We start from the raw sequence: 16,401 nt of genomic DNA, 5'->3' as shown, positions 1-16,401 counted from the left end.
ACTCATCACCTATCGTTCATCAGAAGAAGGAAGCCTGATCACTTCAGATCACTAATGATCTTATGATGGCTGCCGACTCTGGTTACATTAACATCCTGGGCTTGCTGGATCCCACTCCATTCTGCTGAAGCGCCTTTCCACTCACCTTGGACTCAACGGTACTGCTCTGGCCTGGTTCCACTCTTACCTCTCTGACAGGAAGCAGTTTGTCTCTATTCATGGTTCATGCTCCCACCCCGCCCCAGTCAACCACGGTGTTCCACAAGGTTCTGTCCTTGGCCCTCTCCTCTTCTCCATATACATGCTCCCGCTCAGACAGATTATTCGCCACCATGGTCTTAACTTCCACTGCTGCTGAAGTTAAGACTCCACTCAGCTCCCTCCACAATCACTTATCAACTGTTTACAGGAAATTAAATCTTGGCTGACCTCTAACCTGCTCCAACTAAACAGCCAGAAGATAGAGTTGATTGTGGTTGGTCCAAAGTCTCTCCTCAACAAGGTGGAAGATCTGGTCCTCTCTGTTGATGACATCACCACTTCACTGTCCACAGAGGTTCACAACCTGGATGTCATTCTGGACTCCTCTATCATTCGACACACACATCAAATCTGCATTTTTTCACCTCAAAAATATCCGAATCTGGTCATCGCTCACGGATTCTGTCGCTGAAACCCTGATCCATTCCTTCATTACATCACGCCTGGCCAACTGTAATGCCGTCCTGTTTGGGGTCCCGAAGAAAACCCTGGATAGGCTCCAACATGTCCAGAACTCTGCTGCTAGGGTTCTCACTCGGACCAAACCTTGGCAACACATCACCCCCACACTGAAACAACTGCACTGGCTCCCCGTTAAGTTCCGGATCACCTTCAAGCTTCTCCTCCTTTGCTAAAAGTCTCTCCATTCACTTGCTCCACATTATCTCTCCGACCTCCACCATGTGCACCGTCCCTCTGCTGACCGAGGTCTCCTCTCAGTCCAGTGGACCTGCAGGCAAAGCTTTGGCAACAGGGTTTTCAGTGACGCTGCTCCAACAATCTGGAACTCACTCCCTCTGGCTGTTCGCCAGGCACCTACTCTGGAGGAATTTAAATCTCTGTTGAAGCGACACTTGTTCCAGCAAGCTTTTGCCACCTGATTATTTTTTTGCTAGTGTGTGTGTTTTTCTGGGTTTCTTCTCTGTTCTCAACTGTACAGCGACCTTGGGTTTCGTGAAAGTGTCAACCTTTAAAGTGCAGCACCAACGATTAAAAAATGTGACCAGGTCACGTGTTGACAGCCTAGGAGATAGTCGGTTTTGCGGGAGGTCCGCCAACACCCTTCATGTATTTTACATTCGCTCTTAAACTATGTGGTCTTTTTATAATGCCAGTACAGTAGTATGACTCTTGAACATGTCTGGACAAACCAACGCCAAACAATGCCAAAGGGAAAGATTAAATCCCAACAGCCAACTGACAGCACGGCTATGGAGCTAGTCCAACATGGCAGCGAGCATGATGACGACATGAGGAGGCAATACTTGAACCCGGCCGTGCTAAAGCGCTGGATTTGATGACCACTAAACTAACGGCTGACGACAAACTTGATCCTTTAGCTTAAATGGTCCTCTCTCATACTACCGAGCTGAAGAGGGCTAATGACCGCTTGAATGAAGCAGAGACCAGGATGCTACAGCTCGAGGCCGCTAACGAGCCAAAGCTAATCGAATAGTGGCTTTGGAGAGAAAAGTCGAATCCCTCCTTGACCATGTAGATCAGAGGTCACTAACAGGCGGACCACGGTGCGAGTCCGGACCCAGACGCCATCCTATATGGACCTGAACCTACAGTCAATAAATTAAAATATTTTAAATTTTGAAGGGGCGCTTCTATTTTGACCGGTGCAGCTTCTCTAGACTTTACGGTACTGGTTTAGCGACTCAGGAAATCCACTGACCAATTGCATTTGAGTTAAGCCATCCCACGTGATGCCATTAAAGCCAATCAAATGTCTGTATCATATGCTCAGAGACCGTGGCACTGAGACAAAGCACAAAGTTTTTAGCCCAACATACCCACTCAAGTCTGAACTGAGGTCACAGAAAATAACCACTAAAATAAATTAAAAACAAATAAAGAGCAAAGAAAATAAAACATGTCTTCAGTATTAGATATCTGTATAATTGTATAAACATGACAATAGATATTGTCGAAATGTTTTTGAAATGTTCTTTCTACATTTGATCTACTACTTGAACTACTGGGCTACTTCAATGTATATCCCACTCCTAAAATCATAACGCAAGTTAGACATTGTGATGTGAAATTTTCTCTAACTGGACCTTTTCGAATTTTAGTTGCCCTGCCCTACCCCTGATGTAGATAAACTGGAAAACAGAGGGCGGTAGAAAAATATCCGCATTTTCAACCTGTCGGAGAATATGGAGGGGAGGAATGCTTTGGACTTCTTTGAACACGGGCTGCTGGATTTTCGTGACGTGGATGCTAAGGGGGGCCGAGTTAGGGTTGAACAGGCTCACCGCACTCTGATCATTCGGTCGAGCTGGTTCAAGAGTAGATGACGATTCACATTTAGAGGCTTATAAGTTGAAAACTTTGGTTTATCATGCATGCTTTGTTTTCTTTCTGTTTACGTGGCGTGAGAAACATGTTCGGCTCTACTGTAGTGGAATGTTTTTAAATCTATTTTCTACTTTGTGTTCAGGTTATGATTGTGCTTTTTGTTCCGATTGTTCATTTTAATGTTTCAGCGTTTTAAACTTTGTTTCATGTAAAGCACATGGAGTTGCCCTTGTGTATGAAGTGAGCTGCCGTGCCCTCTTATGGCATTCTCATAAACTCTTATCTGCACGCCCTTCTAAAGTGTGTGTGCCAAGAGATAAAACAAAGAGTCACAGACACATTATTATTGTATGTATTTATTATATCTTTAGGACATTTTCTGACATAAACACTGGACCAGGAGTCGTCATGGAGACAGAAAAAACGTTCTGAGGAACTGATTAAGAGTTGGAAGATTAGATGTGTAAATGTTTCGGTTTAGACATGAACTGGTCATGGTTAATGTTAGAGATCATGTTTATACAGAATATAGAACTTTTTTTACATGTTTGCAGCCACTTTTTTCTAACATAGAGAATCTCTACATATACTTTGTTAATGTACATTCATTTATATTTGTTTTGTTACTGTCTTTTGTAACGTACAAGCGGCTCATTCATTTGTTGCACTTCTCACTATTTCTATTAGTTTCTGTCATATATGTTTTCCTCAATTGTTATTGAGTAAGTTTGGACCAAACCTGCTGCCACCTGCTGGATGTATTACATGCCTGCACCCTCTCAAGTCCACACAAATGATCTCTTGACTCCCTGATGAATGCCGGAGTCTGAAACTACTGCTGAAATATATTTATTGTTGTTGCTATAAGTGCAAAAAGTTGAGGCTCATAAAGATACAGTATACTCACTCACTCACTCACTCACTCACTCAAGGGTGGTGGGGGGGCGACGGTCTCATGGAGATTCATAATATCTAATTATTTCTTTTATATCTGTGAGTCTCTTCTGTAGTTTTAAAATGGAATCTGTTCATAATTGTACATTTTGTTCTAAGGTACAAACACAAAGTGAAAAACAGTCCAGGAAATAAAATGAATACATTACATACACAATACAAGTGCTCTCAGACTGGTTTTTATATTTTTTATCTTATTGTCTTATCTTCTGCTCCCGGGCCATTTGACACAGTCCACACAGAGGCAGACAGGCCATGACAACCCAGTCATCACACACTGAGCCCTGGGAGAAAAGCAAAGAAACGGCAGCGTGAAGAGTATTGTATTTAAGTGAGAGACTTTTTTGAGAATCCATTTCATTAGTTCATGTCACACTTACCTCAATCTGGTATCTGCTGCGGATGCTCGTCCTCAGAGCAATCATAGCGCCGGGGAGGCAGGGCACGCAGCAGCTGTCCCCGTTGTCCTGAGCAACCTTACATCCCAGGATACATGGGATGAATGTTGCACAAAGACCTGGAGGTGAAAGGCAAATGGTCACAGTGGGAATCAGACCACGAGGTTTCATTTAATGGGACAGTTCCAGGTTGTTTTCAAGTGTGACGTACATACATACATACATACTGTATGTCTATGAGCAGGGAGACAAGGACCAGCTGATCCACAACATCTTAAGCTTCTCACTTTTCTAACATCGCAAAGTCCACAGAGAAAAGCAGCAATTTGTTTTTTTATGGACGTCTTTGAAATCCTCCTCTCAGATTTCCCTCAGTGACACAACGTAACTGAATGTCTCCCTGTGAACTAAAAACACTGATTTTCTCTGTGGACATTGGTTCAGGAGGGTGAACTGTTTACAAACTCCAGGCTACATTCAAAAATGGTGAGCTTCGACTTTATCAGGTGACCCTTGTGTCCTCGCTGGCAGCCATGTTCTCACCCGGCACAGAAAACCCAAACTGTCAAAATCACGTACATATTCCACAGTCGTCACAACAGTCGCACACGTTTGAGTTCCACTCTGATCGTGCTGACGACACGGTGTACTGCGTGACCGTGACCTGAGGCTGCGAGCTGATCACATTTGACTGGAACGCCATCGCTGCGTGTGGAAGAGAAACAACAACAGGAAGTGACAACATTATTAATAATAAAATACATTCACAGTAAATGACTGTGTCCTAGATATTACAGTAATATTATTAATAATAATAACATTAATAATAGTAGTAATACCTTCATTCATATGGCAATGTCACAAAGTGCGTCACAAACATGTGTAAAAACACATAAAAGGAAAATGGAGAAAGAAAAAGTGAAAGAAAACATTTCAGAATGAGATAAAATCAGAAAAGCAATAAAGTCAATTTCAAGCATTGATTTAAAGGACGGAGGATGAGGATGATGATGATGATTTAAAGGACGCTCCTGACTTGTTCCAGATTCTCTGTGCTCTTATTTCAAAAGCTTGCTCACTTTGAGCTAGTAAATGTAACTCTCACCTGATCTCTCCTGGTAATGTTGATGTGGTCCAACTGCCTCGCCGGTCCAGGGATAAATCCACAAACAGGTGGACCTGAGCATGACCACAGCTTTTTATACTCATGTGACACACGTCAGTTTCTGTGCTGATATGACAAAACAAACAGCTGCTAACAAAGCTCTGCTGTTTAGTTTTGGGGAGTATAACAGATGTTTTTTTTTATCAGCATACAGTAATGGGAGAACAAAGCAGGGGAGTGAAGCATGTTTGTATTGTAGTCATTTATAAACCAGGGTGCAGCTATGATCTTTATCTTGAACATTTAATCCAGAGAGAGTGAAGTTCTGATTTCAAATGAAACGCTGTCGTCAGACCCTGTTCACCATCACTACAATCTTAATATTCAGAACTTTGTCACAATCAGCACAGAGAAAACAGAGGAAATGCTGTAACCACTCATACAGATACATACACATGGGTGAATGGGTGTGCCATTCTCCGTTCACTCCTCATTCATTCATTCACCGCAGACTCATTCTACTTCTTCCACTTTAACCACGGTTGGTAACTATGTTTTCATCACTGTCACATCGTCTTTATCTGAGTGCTCTTGTTTGTCCTGTTTCTTTAGCTCAATGAAGCCAAACATGGCTGAGTCTTCTCACTATTAACACTTAAATCTTGTTCATAACCCTTGGTCAGTCTTTTATATCCATAGAGCCACTGCTAGTAGTATTAGCAGATTATTAGACCAGATTATTACCAGGGAGGGTTTGTGTCTCCTGCCTCTATCTAATGGGATATGTCATAATAGATGATGACATGTGTCATAAGACAGATGATGACATGAGGACTGATCGTCAGACCTGGAAGTAGCATCAGTAGCATCAGTAGCATCAGTAGCATCAGTAGCATCAGGCTTTGTTGTACATGGCTGTGCTGGTCACAGACTCAACGGAAACAAACCTTGAAACAATTGCATTGTCCCATTTATTTTGTTTCCAACTGACTGACTGTGGCTCGTGTTGCCAAGTCACCCAGTAATTTTCCATTAACTCTGGCTCCACCTCCACCAGCCTGACCTGTTAGCCACGCCCACTCACGCTGGTTCACTCAGCTGCTCTGCCGTCATTAAGTGCCCACTCTCGTTCTGCCTCATTTACTCGTCTCATCTGAATCCTGGAAACCCCGTCAGCTCTCTGTCCTTATCCTTGAGATTTGCCGTTACGAGTTGGTTCTAAAGATGGCCGACTGTCATGACCCAAATCATGATATTAATTGTGACGAGAGGAAATGTGTGAATAACATAGCGACTCATTTAAAGCCATATCTGTAACACTTACTAACGTTTTTACAGGTGAACAAATAATGTCCAATGTATGAGTGGTTAATAATGGAAACCTTTTATGCATGTTATTAAAACATATACACAGAAATCTGAAGTAAAAGGTTGGAACAGCTCTCGACTAACCAAGTCTATGGGAATCACGGTGTTAGTAACAAGTGGACATCGCAAAAGGCCCCAAAGGCCTCTGTTGTACCTTTGTGCATGTTCTACCTGGACACCCTCTACAGGGTGTATAATCTGTCTCTGTGAATGTGTAGATTATACGGTGAAAGCAGGTAAGGATCTTTACTGTCATTATGAATCTGAAATGTGAGGTCAGATGGAGGCTTGATCAGAGCCACTTCAATCATTCATACACGTGATGGTGGGAGGAAACCCACGCAGAGAACACGTCATCTCCATGCAGAAAGGTCACCACTACTAACCACTTCTAACCACCACGAACCGCTTCTAACCACTTCTAACCCCTTCTAACCACTTCTAACCCCTTCTAACCGCTTCTAACCACTTCTAACCCCTTCTAACTTCTAACCACTACTAACCGCTTCTACTTCTAACCTTCTAAACTTCTAACCCCTTCTAACCACTCTAACTAACCCCTTCTAACCACTTCTCTTCTAACCACTTCTAACCCCCTTCACTACTCTAACCCTTCTAACCACTGCCTAAACTTACTAAACTTCTAACCACTTCTAACCCCTTCTAACCACTACTTGCTTCTTTCTAACCACTTCACTTCTAACTTCTAACCCTTCTAACTTCTAACCACTAACCACTTCTCTTCTAACCACTTCTAACCCTTCTTCTAACCCCTTCTAACCCTACTAACTAACCCCTTCTAACTTCTAACCACTTTCAACCACTTCTAACCACTTCTAACCCTTCTAACCACTTCTAACCCTTCTAACCCCTTCTAACCACTACTAACCACTTCTAACCACTTCTAACCACTTCCCCTTCTAACCACTTCTAACCCCTTCTAACCGCTTCTAACCCCTTCTAACCACTTCTAACCACTACTAACCGTTTCTAACCACGGTGACGTTCAAATAAAGAATTTAAAGAAAAAAGTGTGTACACAGTGCATTTGACATATTATAATGTGTTCACCTGTAGCAGCGCTGCAACATCACATGTGCTACAGTGTCAGAGTCATTTTGGGCGTTCCGCGTGGAAGAATATATTCCCTGAAAATAAGTTGTGTGTACGGGAGACTTTTTCAAATCGACCAAAAAAAAGGATTGTTTACGTTTTGTTCCGTGTCTGTGTGGGTGCAGATGAAAGCCGATTACACGACTCATGCAGAGAGCGACAAAGATCCTGGGACTGAGACAACATTGTCTTAGAAGAGTCAATCATAAGACAGGCCTGTAGAACCTGATAATGTAATAAAGTGCATTTTCCAATAATGTAATACACTTTTGACCAATAATGTAATAAAGTATTACATGAGGTTATTACATTATCAGGTTATCCTTCATTTCACAGGTCCTGATAATGTAATAATTCCCCAATATTGTAATAATTTAACAGCAGACCACCCGTTACTTGGGTTCAAGTGGTGATACTGTGTAAGCAACGCAAGCTCCAGAGCTCTAGCACCACCAACAGGACAAAGTTGGACATGCTTGTATGTACATTAACTTTTGACTTGTTCATCCGTTTTTCACAAACGATGTATCACTGGAACCCTTGAGCCAAGCCGAGTTCAACGCATCCTTAATGTTTTGTTCTGCCATCTTTGATTTGATCCCTAACCTTTCAAAGGCTTCTCTTGTCACACATTTAGTGTAATCTTCTCAAAACATCGTTCAGATGATCTTCAGACCATGCCACACCAATGCATTCAACATCTTGAAATTCAAAGGCACTTGGCCATGGTATCTGAGTTATGGGAGATACCAAGTCAGAGATATATACTGGAAGTAGAAGAGACAAGTGAGTTCATATCTATATACAGAATTTTGTAAATATGTTGATATCTCTAACTTTTTCAAAACATTCATATTGTATTACTTCTTTTTCAAGGAGACCACAAGGAGTGGTGGAGGCCTGGATGCCAAAGAAAGTTCAAATCCATGTTAAAAATAGTCATGATGAAGACATCAACTATAGAGTTAAATAAAGTTCTAAAATTATGGCTTTAAAATGAGGTGGCTTTTCTGGATATAAGTTACTTGTGTGTTGTATGTGGACTGTTCTTTCTTTTCCTTTCGGCTGCACTTTCACTACATCCATAAACCTTCTCTTTGGTCTTCCTCTAGACCTCCTGCCTGGCAGTTCCAACCCCAGCATCCTTCTACCAATATACTCACTATCCCTCCTCTGTACATGACCAAACCATCTCATTCTGGCCTCTCTGACCTTATCTCCAAAACATCTAACATGTGCTGTTCCTCTATTGACTCATTCCTGATTCTATCCATCTTCGTCACTCCGTCTGGACTGTTGATCCTAAATACTTCAAATCCTCCACCTTCTTTATCTCCACTCCCTGTAGCCTCATGGTTCCTCTTGGGTTCCTCTCATTCACACACATATATTCTGTCTTGCTGCGACTAACCTTCATTCCTCTCCTTTCTAGAGCATATCTCAACCTCTCGAGCTTTTCCTCCACCTGGTCTCTGCTCTCACCACAGATCACAATGTCATCTGCAAACATCATAGTCCATGGAGATTCCTGTCTAACCTCATCTGTCAGTCTGTCCATCACCACCGCAGACAAGAAGGGACTCAGAGCCGAACCCTGATGTAGTCCCGCCTCCACCTTGAACTTCTCTGTCACCGCTGTCTCACAGTTGTCATACATGTCCTGCTGTTACGCTCTGTAAGGAGAGCGGTTTGACTATGAAGAGGACCCGACAATGCAACGGATGAACAAGTCAAAAGTTCATGTACATACATGCATGTCCAACTTTGTCCTGTTGGTGGTGCTAGAGCTCTGGAGCTTGCGTTGCTTACACAGTATCACCAGTATCACACAGTATCACCACTATTACACCACTGTAATACTTTATTACATTATTGGTCAAAAGTGTATTACATTATTAGGAAGTTATTACATTATCAGGTTCTTCACACCTTATTTATGTTTTCATCACAACTCCACTTTAACATAGTTCTCAAGGCAGAGGTCGGCAAGTAAGTTTGGGTATGAATGTGTGAGTGAATGTGTGAGTGAATGGGTAAAAAGTGAAGTGTAAAGCAGCTTTGAGTCATCAAGACTAGAAGAATGGCTGAGGCCGTCATTAAGTGCTCACAGCAGTAAAGCGATAATGGAGATGAGTCATGATAAAAGACGTCTGCTGGTTTGAGTCTGTCCAGGCGTTTGCATCTTTTCTCTGGGTTCAAATGTTCAAACACGGCAGAGGTTCATTTTACACTCTAATTTACTCATAGTTGTTAACACGGATGGGTAAAAATGCATCAAAATGTATTTTTAAATAAAATACTAATACTCTGAGGGCCACACGGCAGTGTAGTGGTTAGCACTTTCGCTTTGCAGCGAGAAGACCCGGGTTCGAGCCCCGGTTGGAACAAGGGCCTTTCTGCATGGAGTTTGCATGTTCTCCCCGTGTGTGCGTGGGTTCTCTCCGGGTTCTCCGGCTTCCTCCCACAGTCCAAAAACATGCAATGTGGGGATTAGGTAAATTGGACACTCTAAATTGACCATAGGAGTGAGAGTGAATGGTTGTTTGTCTCTAGTTGTGTGTGTGGCCCTGCGATGGACTGGCGAACTGTCCAGGGTGTACCCCGCCTATCGCCTGATGTAGCTGAGATTGGCACAGCACCCCCTGCGACTCTCTGGTGGAGGATAAAGCGGTTAGATGATGACTGACTGACTGACTAATACTCTACTTAATACAGCAGCCACACCACATTTTCCCCCATGAGGCCGTTTTTTGAGGCAACGTTTTGTCCTCGTCTCTCCTGCACAGACTGGAGGACAATGTTTGAGAGCAACAGATAAATTCCACGAGCAGTCAACACATTAAACATGCTGAGCGTCCTGCCCAGAGACATCCCAGCATTACCCTTTACCCAGATAAATGTGAAGGTAAGTACGTATAGGACGTGATTGCACTGTTTCATTGGTGTGAGCACAACCCCCATTCATTTAAATGAAAAAGAAAAAAGATTAGGTCGTCGTACACACACACGTCAATAATTATGACATTTATGTTCAAGTCATATTGTGAGGTACGAGGTGACTTTGTTATTTATGACTAAATGGAAAGTGTGATTTGAACAAGACTGAGCAAATCGAGCTCCATGCTGCGTTCTTATGATGTCACCACACTGTCTCAAAGAAAGTATTTTACAGTATTTTAAAAATACACAACACTGAAGTATTTTGATACAAATATGAAGGTGGTTCTGTGGTTCCCAGAGTCTGTAAGAGCAGAATGGGAGGCAGAACCTTCAGTTTCCTTCCTTCCCTCTCTCTCTCTCTGTATTCTCATCTTGCAGGTTGCAGGATCCAGATCCAGTTTTCGAGGCTATCCATATCATACATATCATCACCATTATTATTGTGCTATAATTAAAAAGTCGATATCAGTAACTGTATAAACTTGTAACCTGATACAGTTGTTGTGTATCTGCTGCTGGTCTCTCTCTCTCTTCTGTCTCTACCTCATCTCCCTCTTGTCCTTTCTCTCCCCCCTTTCTGTCCCCCACCTCTCCTCTGTCCCCCATTTTCCTTTCACCCCAACCGGTCGAGGCAGATGACCGCACATCTCTGAGTCTGGTTCTGTCAGAGATTTCTTCTTCTATTAAGAAGGAGTTTTTTCTCTCCACTGATGCCTAGTGTTTGCTCATTGTGTGAACTGTTGTGTTTCTCTGCTCTCCTTGATGTTGTCTATGTACAGAGACATGAGATAATGTATGTTATGATTTGGCGCTATACAAATAAAATTGAATTTCAACAAATCACAATCTAATGTCACTTTAAATACATGTATCAGAAACACTGTCCGTCTCTGGTTGTGAGGGTGAGAATGAATGGTTGTTTGTCTGTGCGTTTGACCTCATGTGTTCACCCTTTCACCCCGTGAACCTCATGTGGAGGATAAAGTGGTAGAAGATGAGAAAAAGAAAGTCACACATGCTAAAAACCAGATTTGACGACCCAACGTTTCTAAGTGTGGGCGTTTCATGCGGCTGCTGGGGCGCAGGTCCAGAACACCGTCACAACAGTTTTGACACTCAGTGTAAGGCCGTGCATGTTTCACTGACGTTGCACCATCGTGTAAATTACCAGAAGAAATGCTCGTGTGTTCATTTCCTCTCACATTCACCACACGGCCTGTTTATGAAATGACAGTATCTTGTTGAGATGATTGCACCTCGTGCAACATCTATGTTTGACCTGAGATGATGTCAGTGTTTGCCCCGTGAGGGTATATGACCACATGAATATCCTGTCATCTCCTTTCTGAATAAGATAATAAATGTGTCCTTACTTTGTTTCCTGTCATCTTTACCAGATATCTCAGGGTAAGTATATTAATATTGTGTTTAACTTCTGTGTAGATGTGTAAGAAAAACACAAAGCCTGGGTTTATGATGCATATACTATATGAACAACAACAAAAAAGAGCAAAGTGTGAAATTCTTGCTCGTCAAGCACTTTCACTTCTCTGTTCGTTTTGTTTTAACAATTCCTGCTTCTTCGTGGGTTTAATTCCAACAACCTTGTTCCCTTTTGACTCCACGTTACGTGGGAGCTGCACGTGGGTCCACGCTCCAGAAAATAGATTTCTTTTTTCCACATAGAGCACACCAGTCGTCTGTCAGCCGTGTTTTTAAAAACATGTGGTGATTTTCCTGAGACAGTCATCCATTCCTACTATGAATACACATGTGTCTCAAGTGTGCGAGGATTCACTTCCTAAAACTGTGACTTCTCTTTTCTGAGACAAACGTAGATTGAAAGACGGGATGTTTTCTTGTGTTTGTCTCTTGGACCCTCTTGCATGGTTTCAGGCGCTCTGCTGCAGATATGGATCCGATCACACCGAACACCACAGACTACCTGGTGAGGGACCTTTTTTCAAATCTTCAAATATTCTGTGCATCACATGATCTGGAGTTAATGCACCTGCACACACACACACACACACACACACACATATATATATACACATATAGATATCATGTACAGATTTGTTCCATTCTTGATTTATATATAATATTTAAGCATTATTTGATATTATAGTGCCCATTATTGCTAATTCTCATGCAATATTTTATTATTTCTTTCCTTATTAATCTGCTTTAATCTTAACAGTACTGTTTAAACGTCTTTAGATCTGTTGTTTTAGCAATGCTATACTAACCATAAAGTGCGATTATTTCTCTATAACTTTATTAGAACACATCCAGAAATACTGGAAACATGAATGCAGTTTTAAACTATTTCAGGTTTAGGGGAAAAAAAGCTTCATGTTACTGGTCCTATTATTTCACAAATATCTGAATCGAGACATGATGACAAGCTGAATTTGCTAATAGATAAGATCAACACTCAGTCACATCGTTCTGATCCCACAATCTGACACACGTTCTTGTATTTGTACTCTTTTATACTTTTCTAGTACTTTGGATCGATAAGTCTCACAGTCACACTTCATTAAGATAAGCTGTGGATGGAGGACAACTCAACACTCAACACACTTTAGTATATATACATGTACATATATACATATACATGTATATATGTACATGTGTATGTATATACATGTACACACACACGACTCCACTCTCCTTCAGTCATGAAAGCATTGAGAGGTCTGAATCTTTAGTCAACTGTTATCGTGACAAGTCATTTTAGAATTGATACCAATCATTTATCAATCTTTTATTATTTCACTGAATGTTAGGTAATCGATAATAACTACAGTACATCCAGCATAGATAACATTCTGTTTTGATTAACTGCAGACACACTGGCACATTAGAGGCGGGCTTAACCTGATCATCCTGATCAATGGTCTGACTGGTTTTAGGTCTGTCCAGTTGCCTACTGAGGCGTTTTCATCTACGTCCATTGGTTATGCTGCTGGGAAGTGGGAGGTGACTGCACTCTTCCAATGAAGACAATGAAGACAATGAAGAAGAGCTTGCATTTGTCTGTCACTGCTCACATACACACTGTCAGCACTGTTAGCACTGTTAGCACTGTTAGCACCACACCAGTAAATAGAAGATAAGTGTGAGTGTGCTTGCTGACTAGTGGTTAGTGCTCTTGCCATTTGCAGCAAGAACACAATGTGTGTGTGTGTGTGTGTGTGTGTGCAGACATGTCTCAGACCCTTACACAGCTGCAACTCAGTTTAATATTCAAGCTGCAGAGGGGAGGTTCAGTCACACCCTTTTACACTTATATGAATATGCGTATAGTTAGTAAATTGACTTTTTGTTGAAAAACCTAACCCTTGTCACTCATTGGTCCTTTACATAAACTGACGCTTCTTTTCTTTTGCAGGACATTGACTATGATGAGTACGCTGAGTACAATGACACGGAATTATCCAAGTCAGCGCCGTGCAAACAGGAGTACATCTATGCGTTTGCACGGAGATATTCCCCTGTTGTTTTCACGCTGGTGTTCATCCTTGCAGTGGTGGGAAACGTGCTAGTGTTGTGCGTCATCCGCCGCTACCGCAACTCGCAGCGCGGTGGCGCCTGTGCCTTCTCTCTCACCGACACCTTCCTCCTCCACTTGGCCATCTCTGACCTGCTGCTGGCCTTCACCCTGCCCCTCTTCGCAGTACAGTGGGCTCACCAGTGGGTGTTTGGTTTGGCACTTTGCAAGATCTCCGGCGCCCTCTTCTCTCTCAACCGCTACAGTGGAATCCTCTTCCTTGCCTGCATCAGCTTTGACCGCTACCTGGCCATCGTCCACGCCGTCAGCTCTGGCTGGAAGCGGAACACCTGCCACGCGCAAATCGCGTGCGCCCTCATCTGGATGTGCTGCCTGGTCCTGAGTGGGGTGGAGATTGCTTTCAGACAGGTGGAGGCTGTGTACATTGCTGACCAGCAGAGTGCGCTGCTGTGTGAGGTGTGGTACACTGAGAACCCCACACAGTGGCAGGTGGGGGTTCACCTGATCAGTGTGGTCCTCGGCTTCGGGCTGCCTCTGTTGATCATGCTCTACTGCTACATCCGCATCTTCAAGTCTCTGTGCAACGCCACCCGCAGGCAAAAGCGCAAGTCTCTCCGCCTCATCATCTCTCTGGTGTCGGTGTTTGTCATCTGCTGGGCGCCGTACAACTGCTTCCAGCTGGTGGACAGTCTGCTTAAGCTGGGCTCTGTGAGCGGGGATTGCCATTTTGGCCGAGTGGTGGACATTGGGACTCTGGTCACTGAGAGTGTGGGGCTGTCTCACTGCGCCCTGAACCCTCTGCTGTACGGCTTTGTGGGGGTGAAGTTCAGGAGGGAGCTGGCCCGAATGTGCAAGGGGCTGCTTGGGCAGAGAGGCTTGCTGGAGATGGAGGGATGGAAGCAGAGGAGGCTCAGAAAAACCACAGGCTCTTTCAGTTCCGCAGAGAGCGAAAACACCTCTGTCTCTGTCATGGTGTGAAGAGACAGGAAGAGAAGAGAGAGATGGTGTGTGATACAGGGGGTGGTGCTACTGTGAATGAAAAATGAAAAAGAAAAGCAATTCAAACCATGAAACCACACTTTAATTATTCCTTCCTTCCTTCGGGTTATGATCTACAATCATAGAAAATGTTTGAGTTAGGATTAAGGTAACTCCAGAGATTATATATAAAAGAGGGACTGACTTTTACATACACAACTATAAAATTCCGAACAACGTGGCAGCTTCTACTCACTGACGCTGTCTCTACAGTGTACTTTGTCTGTGAGAGCGTGACCAGTGTGCTCACACTCTCACAAACGCCTGCTCAGCACTTCCAACACGTCTCAGCAGACGGTTTCTAATCAGATTACACTCACTGTGAAAATCAGTCCATTCATCATCATGTTGAGATTCTTGTTTTCAACCTTCCTTTACTTTCCCCTCTTCAGCTGTTCTCTCTGTTGTTATTATTATTATTATTATTATTATTAATAATATTACTCTGTTGAAAAAAAGGAAACGACCTGTCTTGAATTTTCATTGTTGGGCTTTTTTTTAAAAAAAATAAATATTTTGGAATAAATACAAAGTGTCTTGTCAGCATTCATTCTTTGTAGATTTGCATGGGAGAAATAACATGTAGCTGAAAGGTATCATGCTAATAGCAACAAGAGAGCTAATGATGAATCATCATTTGTTCTCCTTAGAGTCTAGTGTCATGACTATTTGGGCTAATTATCAGCTGTGGCGCCCCCTAAAGGGAGAAGCCGATAGAAAAATAATGTTATTAATGTTTAGTTTTATTCACTGACTTCTTGCCACATTTGTGTCCTGGAGGACAGCTTAATAACAGGACACCAAATAAAATGGACTGTGAAGTTTAAATCGTTGTAGGAAATGTTAAGGATAATCTAAATATACACGTGAAAGGACTTATTTTAAGAGTAAAACGACAGTAAACGACATTGTTATCTTTTCCTCGTGGGCCACTCACGTTTTGTTCACTTTGGAAACACAGACACGACAGCGCCATCTGGCGGGCTGTGGGTTTTTTCTCTGTGTCACATGAGGCAAAGTGGACAGGCGGAAGTGAAGTAATTTGACCTTCAAAATAAACCATTTGTTCCATTACTTGGAACTTTCGGTCAGTTGTCGCTTGTCACGAGTTAAAACTGAGTGAATTAATGATAGCCACTGAAAACGTTTATAAAAGACAGCGACAACTGACCGGAAGTTGTATTTGATCGGAAGTTGTAAGTGACGCTAAGTGCATGTAGTCCATTGTTTAGTCCTTCATGTTTTGTGTGGCATGTATATGAATGTTTTTGATTTCTACTGTTAACTTAAAACGAAAAGGCTAAACAGTTATATACACACACACTCTCTCTCTCTCTGGTCTGCTAGTATGAATGTACGTTGTTGTGTACGTTTGTTTTAGACTTTTATGTTGAAAATCA

The 16,401-nt window shown here is 42.5% G+C and overlaps 2 protein-coding genes across 2 annotated transcripts; one reads left to right on the top strand and one right to left on the bottom strand.

Annotated features, from left to right (window-relative positions):
- Positions 1-2,908: 2,908 nt before the first annotated feature.
- On the bottom strand, positions 2,909-5,098 carry cnfn (cornifelin). Its single transcript, XM_044033234.1, has 4 exons — positions 5,026-5,098; positions 4,500-4,625; positions 3,903-4,039; positions 2,909-3,806 (listed from the first exon to the last, which is right to left on the bottom strand). The coding sequence occupies exons 2-4, from the start codon at positions 4,621-4,623 to the stop codon at positions 3,717-3,719; spliced, it is 351 nt and encodes a 116-aa protein (XP_043889169.1). The 5' UTR covers positions 4,624-4,625; positions 5,026-5,098; the 3' UTR covers positions 2,909-3,716.
- Positions 5,099-12,068: 6,970 nt separating this feature from the next.
- Positions 12,069-15,521, top strand: cxcr3.2 (chemokine (C-X-C motif) receptor 3, tandem duplicate 2). The gene is made up of 2 exons (XM_044033233.1): positions 12,069-12,394; positions 13,844-15,521. The coding sequence occupies exons 1-2, from the start codon at positions 12,359-12,361 to the stop codon at positions 14,939-14,941; spliced, it is 1,134 nt and encodes a 377-aa protein (XP_043889168.1). The 5' UTR covers positions 12,069-12,358; the 3' UTR covers positions 14,942-15,521.
- The last annotated feature ends 880 nt before the right edge of the window (positions 15,522-16,401 follow it).

Source organism: Solea senegalensis, linkage group LG9 (assembly GCF_019176455.1).
Source record: "Solea senegalensis isolate Sse05_10M linkage group LG9, IFAPA_SoseM_1, whole genome shotgun sequence".
Taxonomy (NCBI): Eukaryota; Metazoa; Chordata; class Actinopteri; order Pleuronectiformes; family Soleidae; genus Solea; species Solea senegalensis.
The sequence above is the reverse complement of the archived record's forward strand: the minus strand, read 5'-3'. Positions and strand labels throughout refer to the sequence as shown.

Bases quoted from the DNA above. Each gene is read 5' to 3' on its own strand.
- cxcr3.2 (XM_044033233.1), top strand. From the start codon at position 12,359: ATGGATCCGATCACACCGAACACCACAGACTACCTG. The intron at 12,395-13,843 runs GTGAGGGACCTT...TTTCTTTTGCAG, and splicing joins CGAACACCACAGACTACCTG to GACATTGACTATGATGAGTA.
- cnfn (XM_044033234.1), bottom strand. From the start codon at position 4,623: ATGGCGTTCCAGTCAAATGTGATCAGCTCGCAGCCTCAGGTCACGGTC. The intron at 4,040-4,499 runs GTACGTGATTTT...TTTCACCTCCAG, and splicing joins TTGTGACGACTGTGGAATAT to GTCTTTGTGCAACATTCATC. The intron at 3,807-3,902 runs GTAAGTGTGACA...CTTTTCTCCCAG, and splicing joins GCAGCAGATACCAGATTGAG to GGCTCAGTGTGTGATGACTG.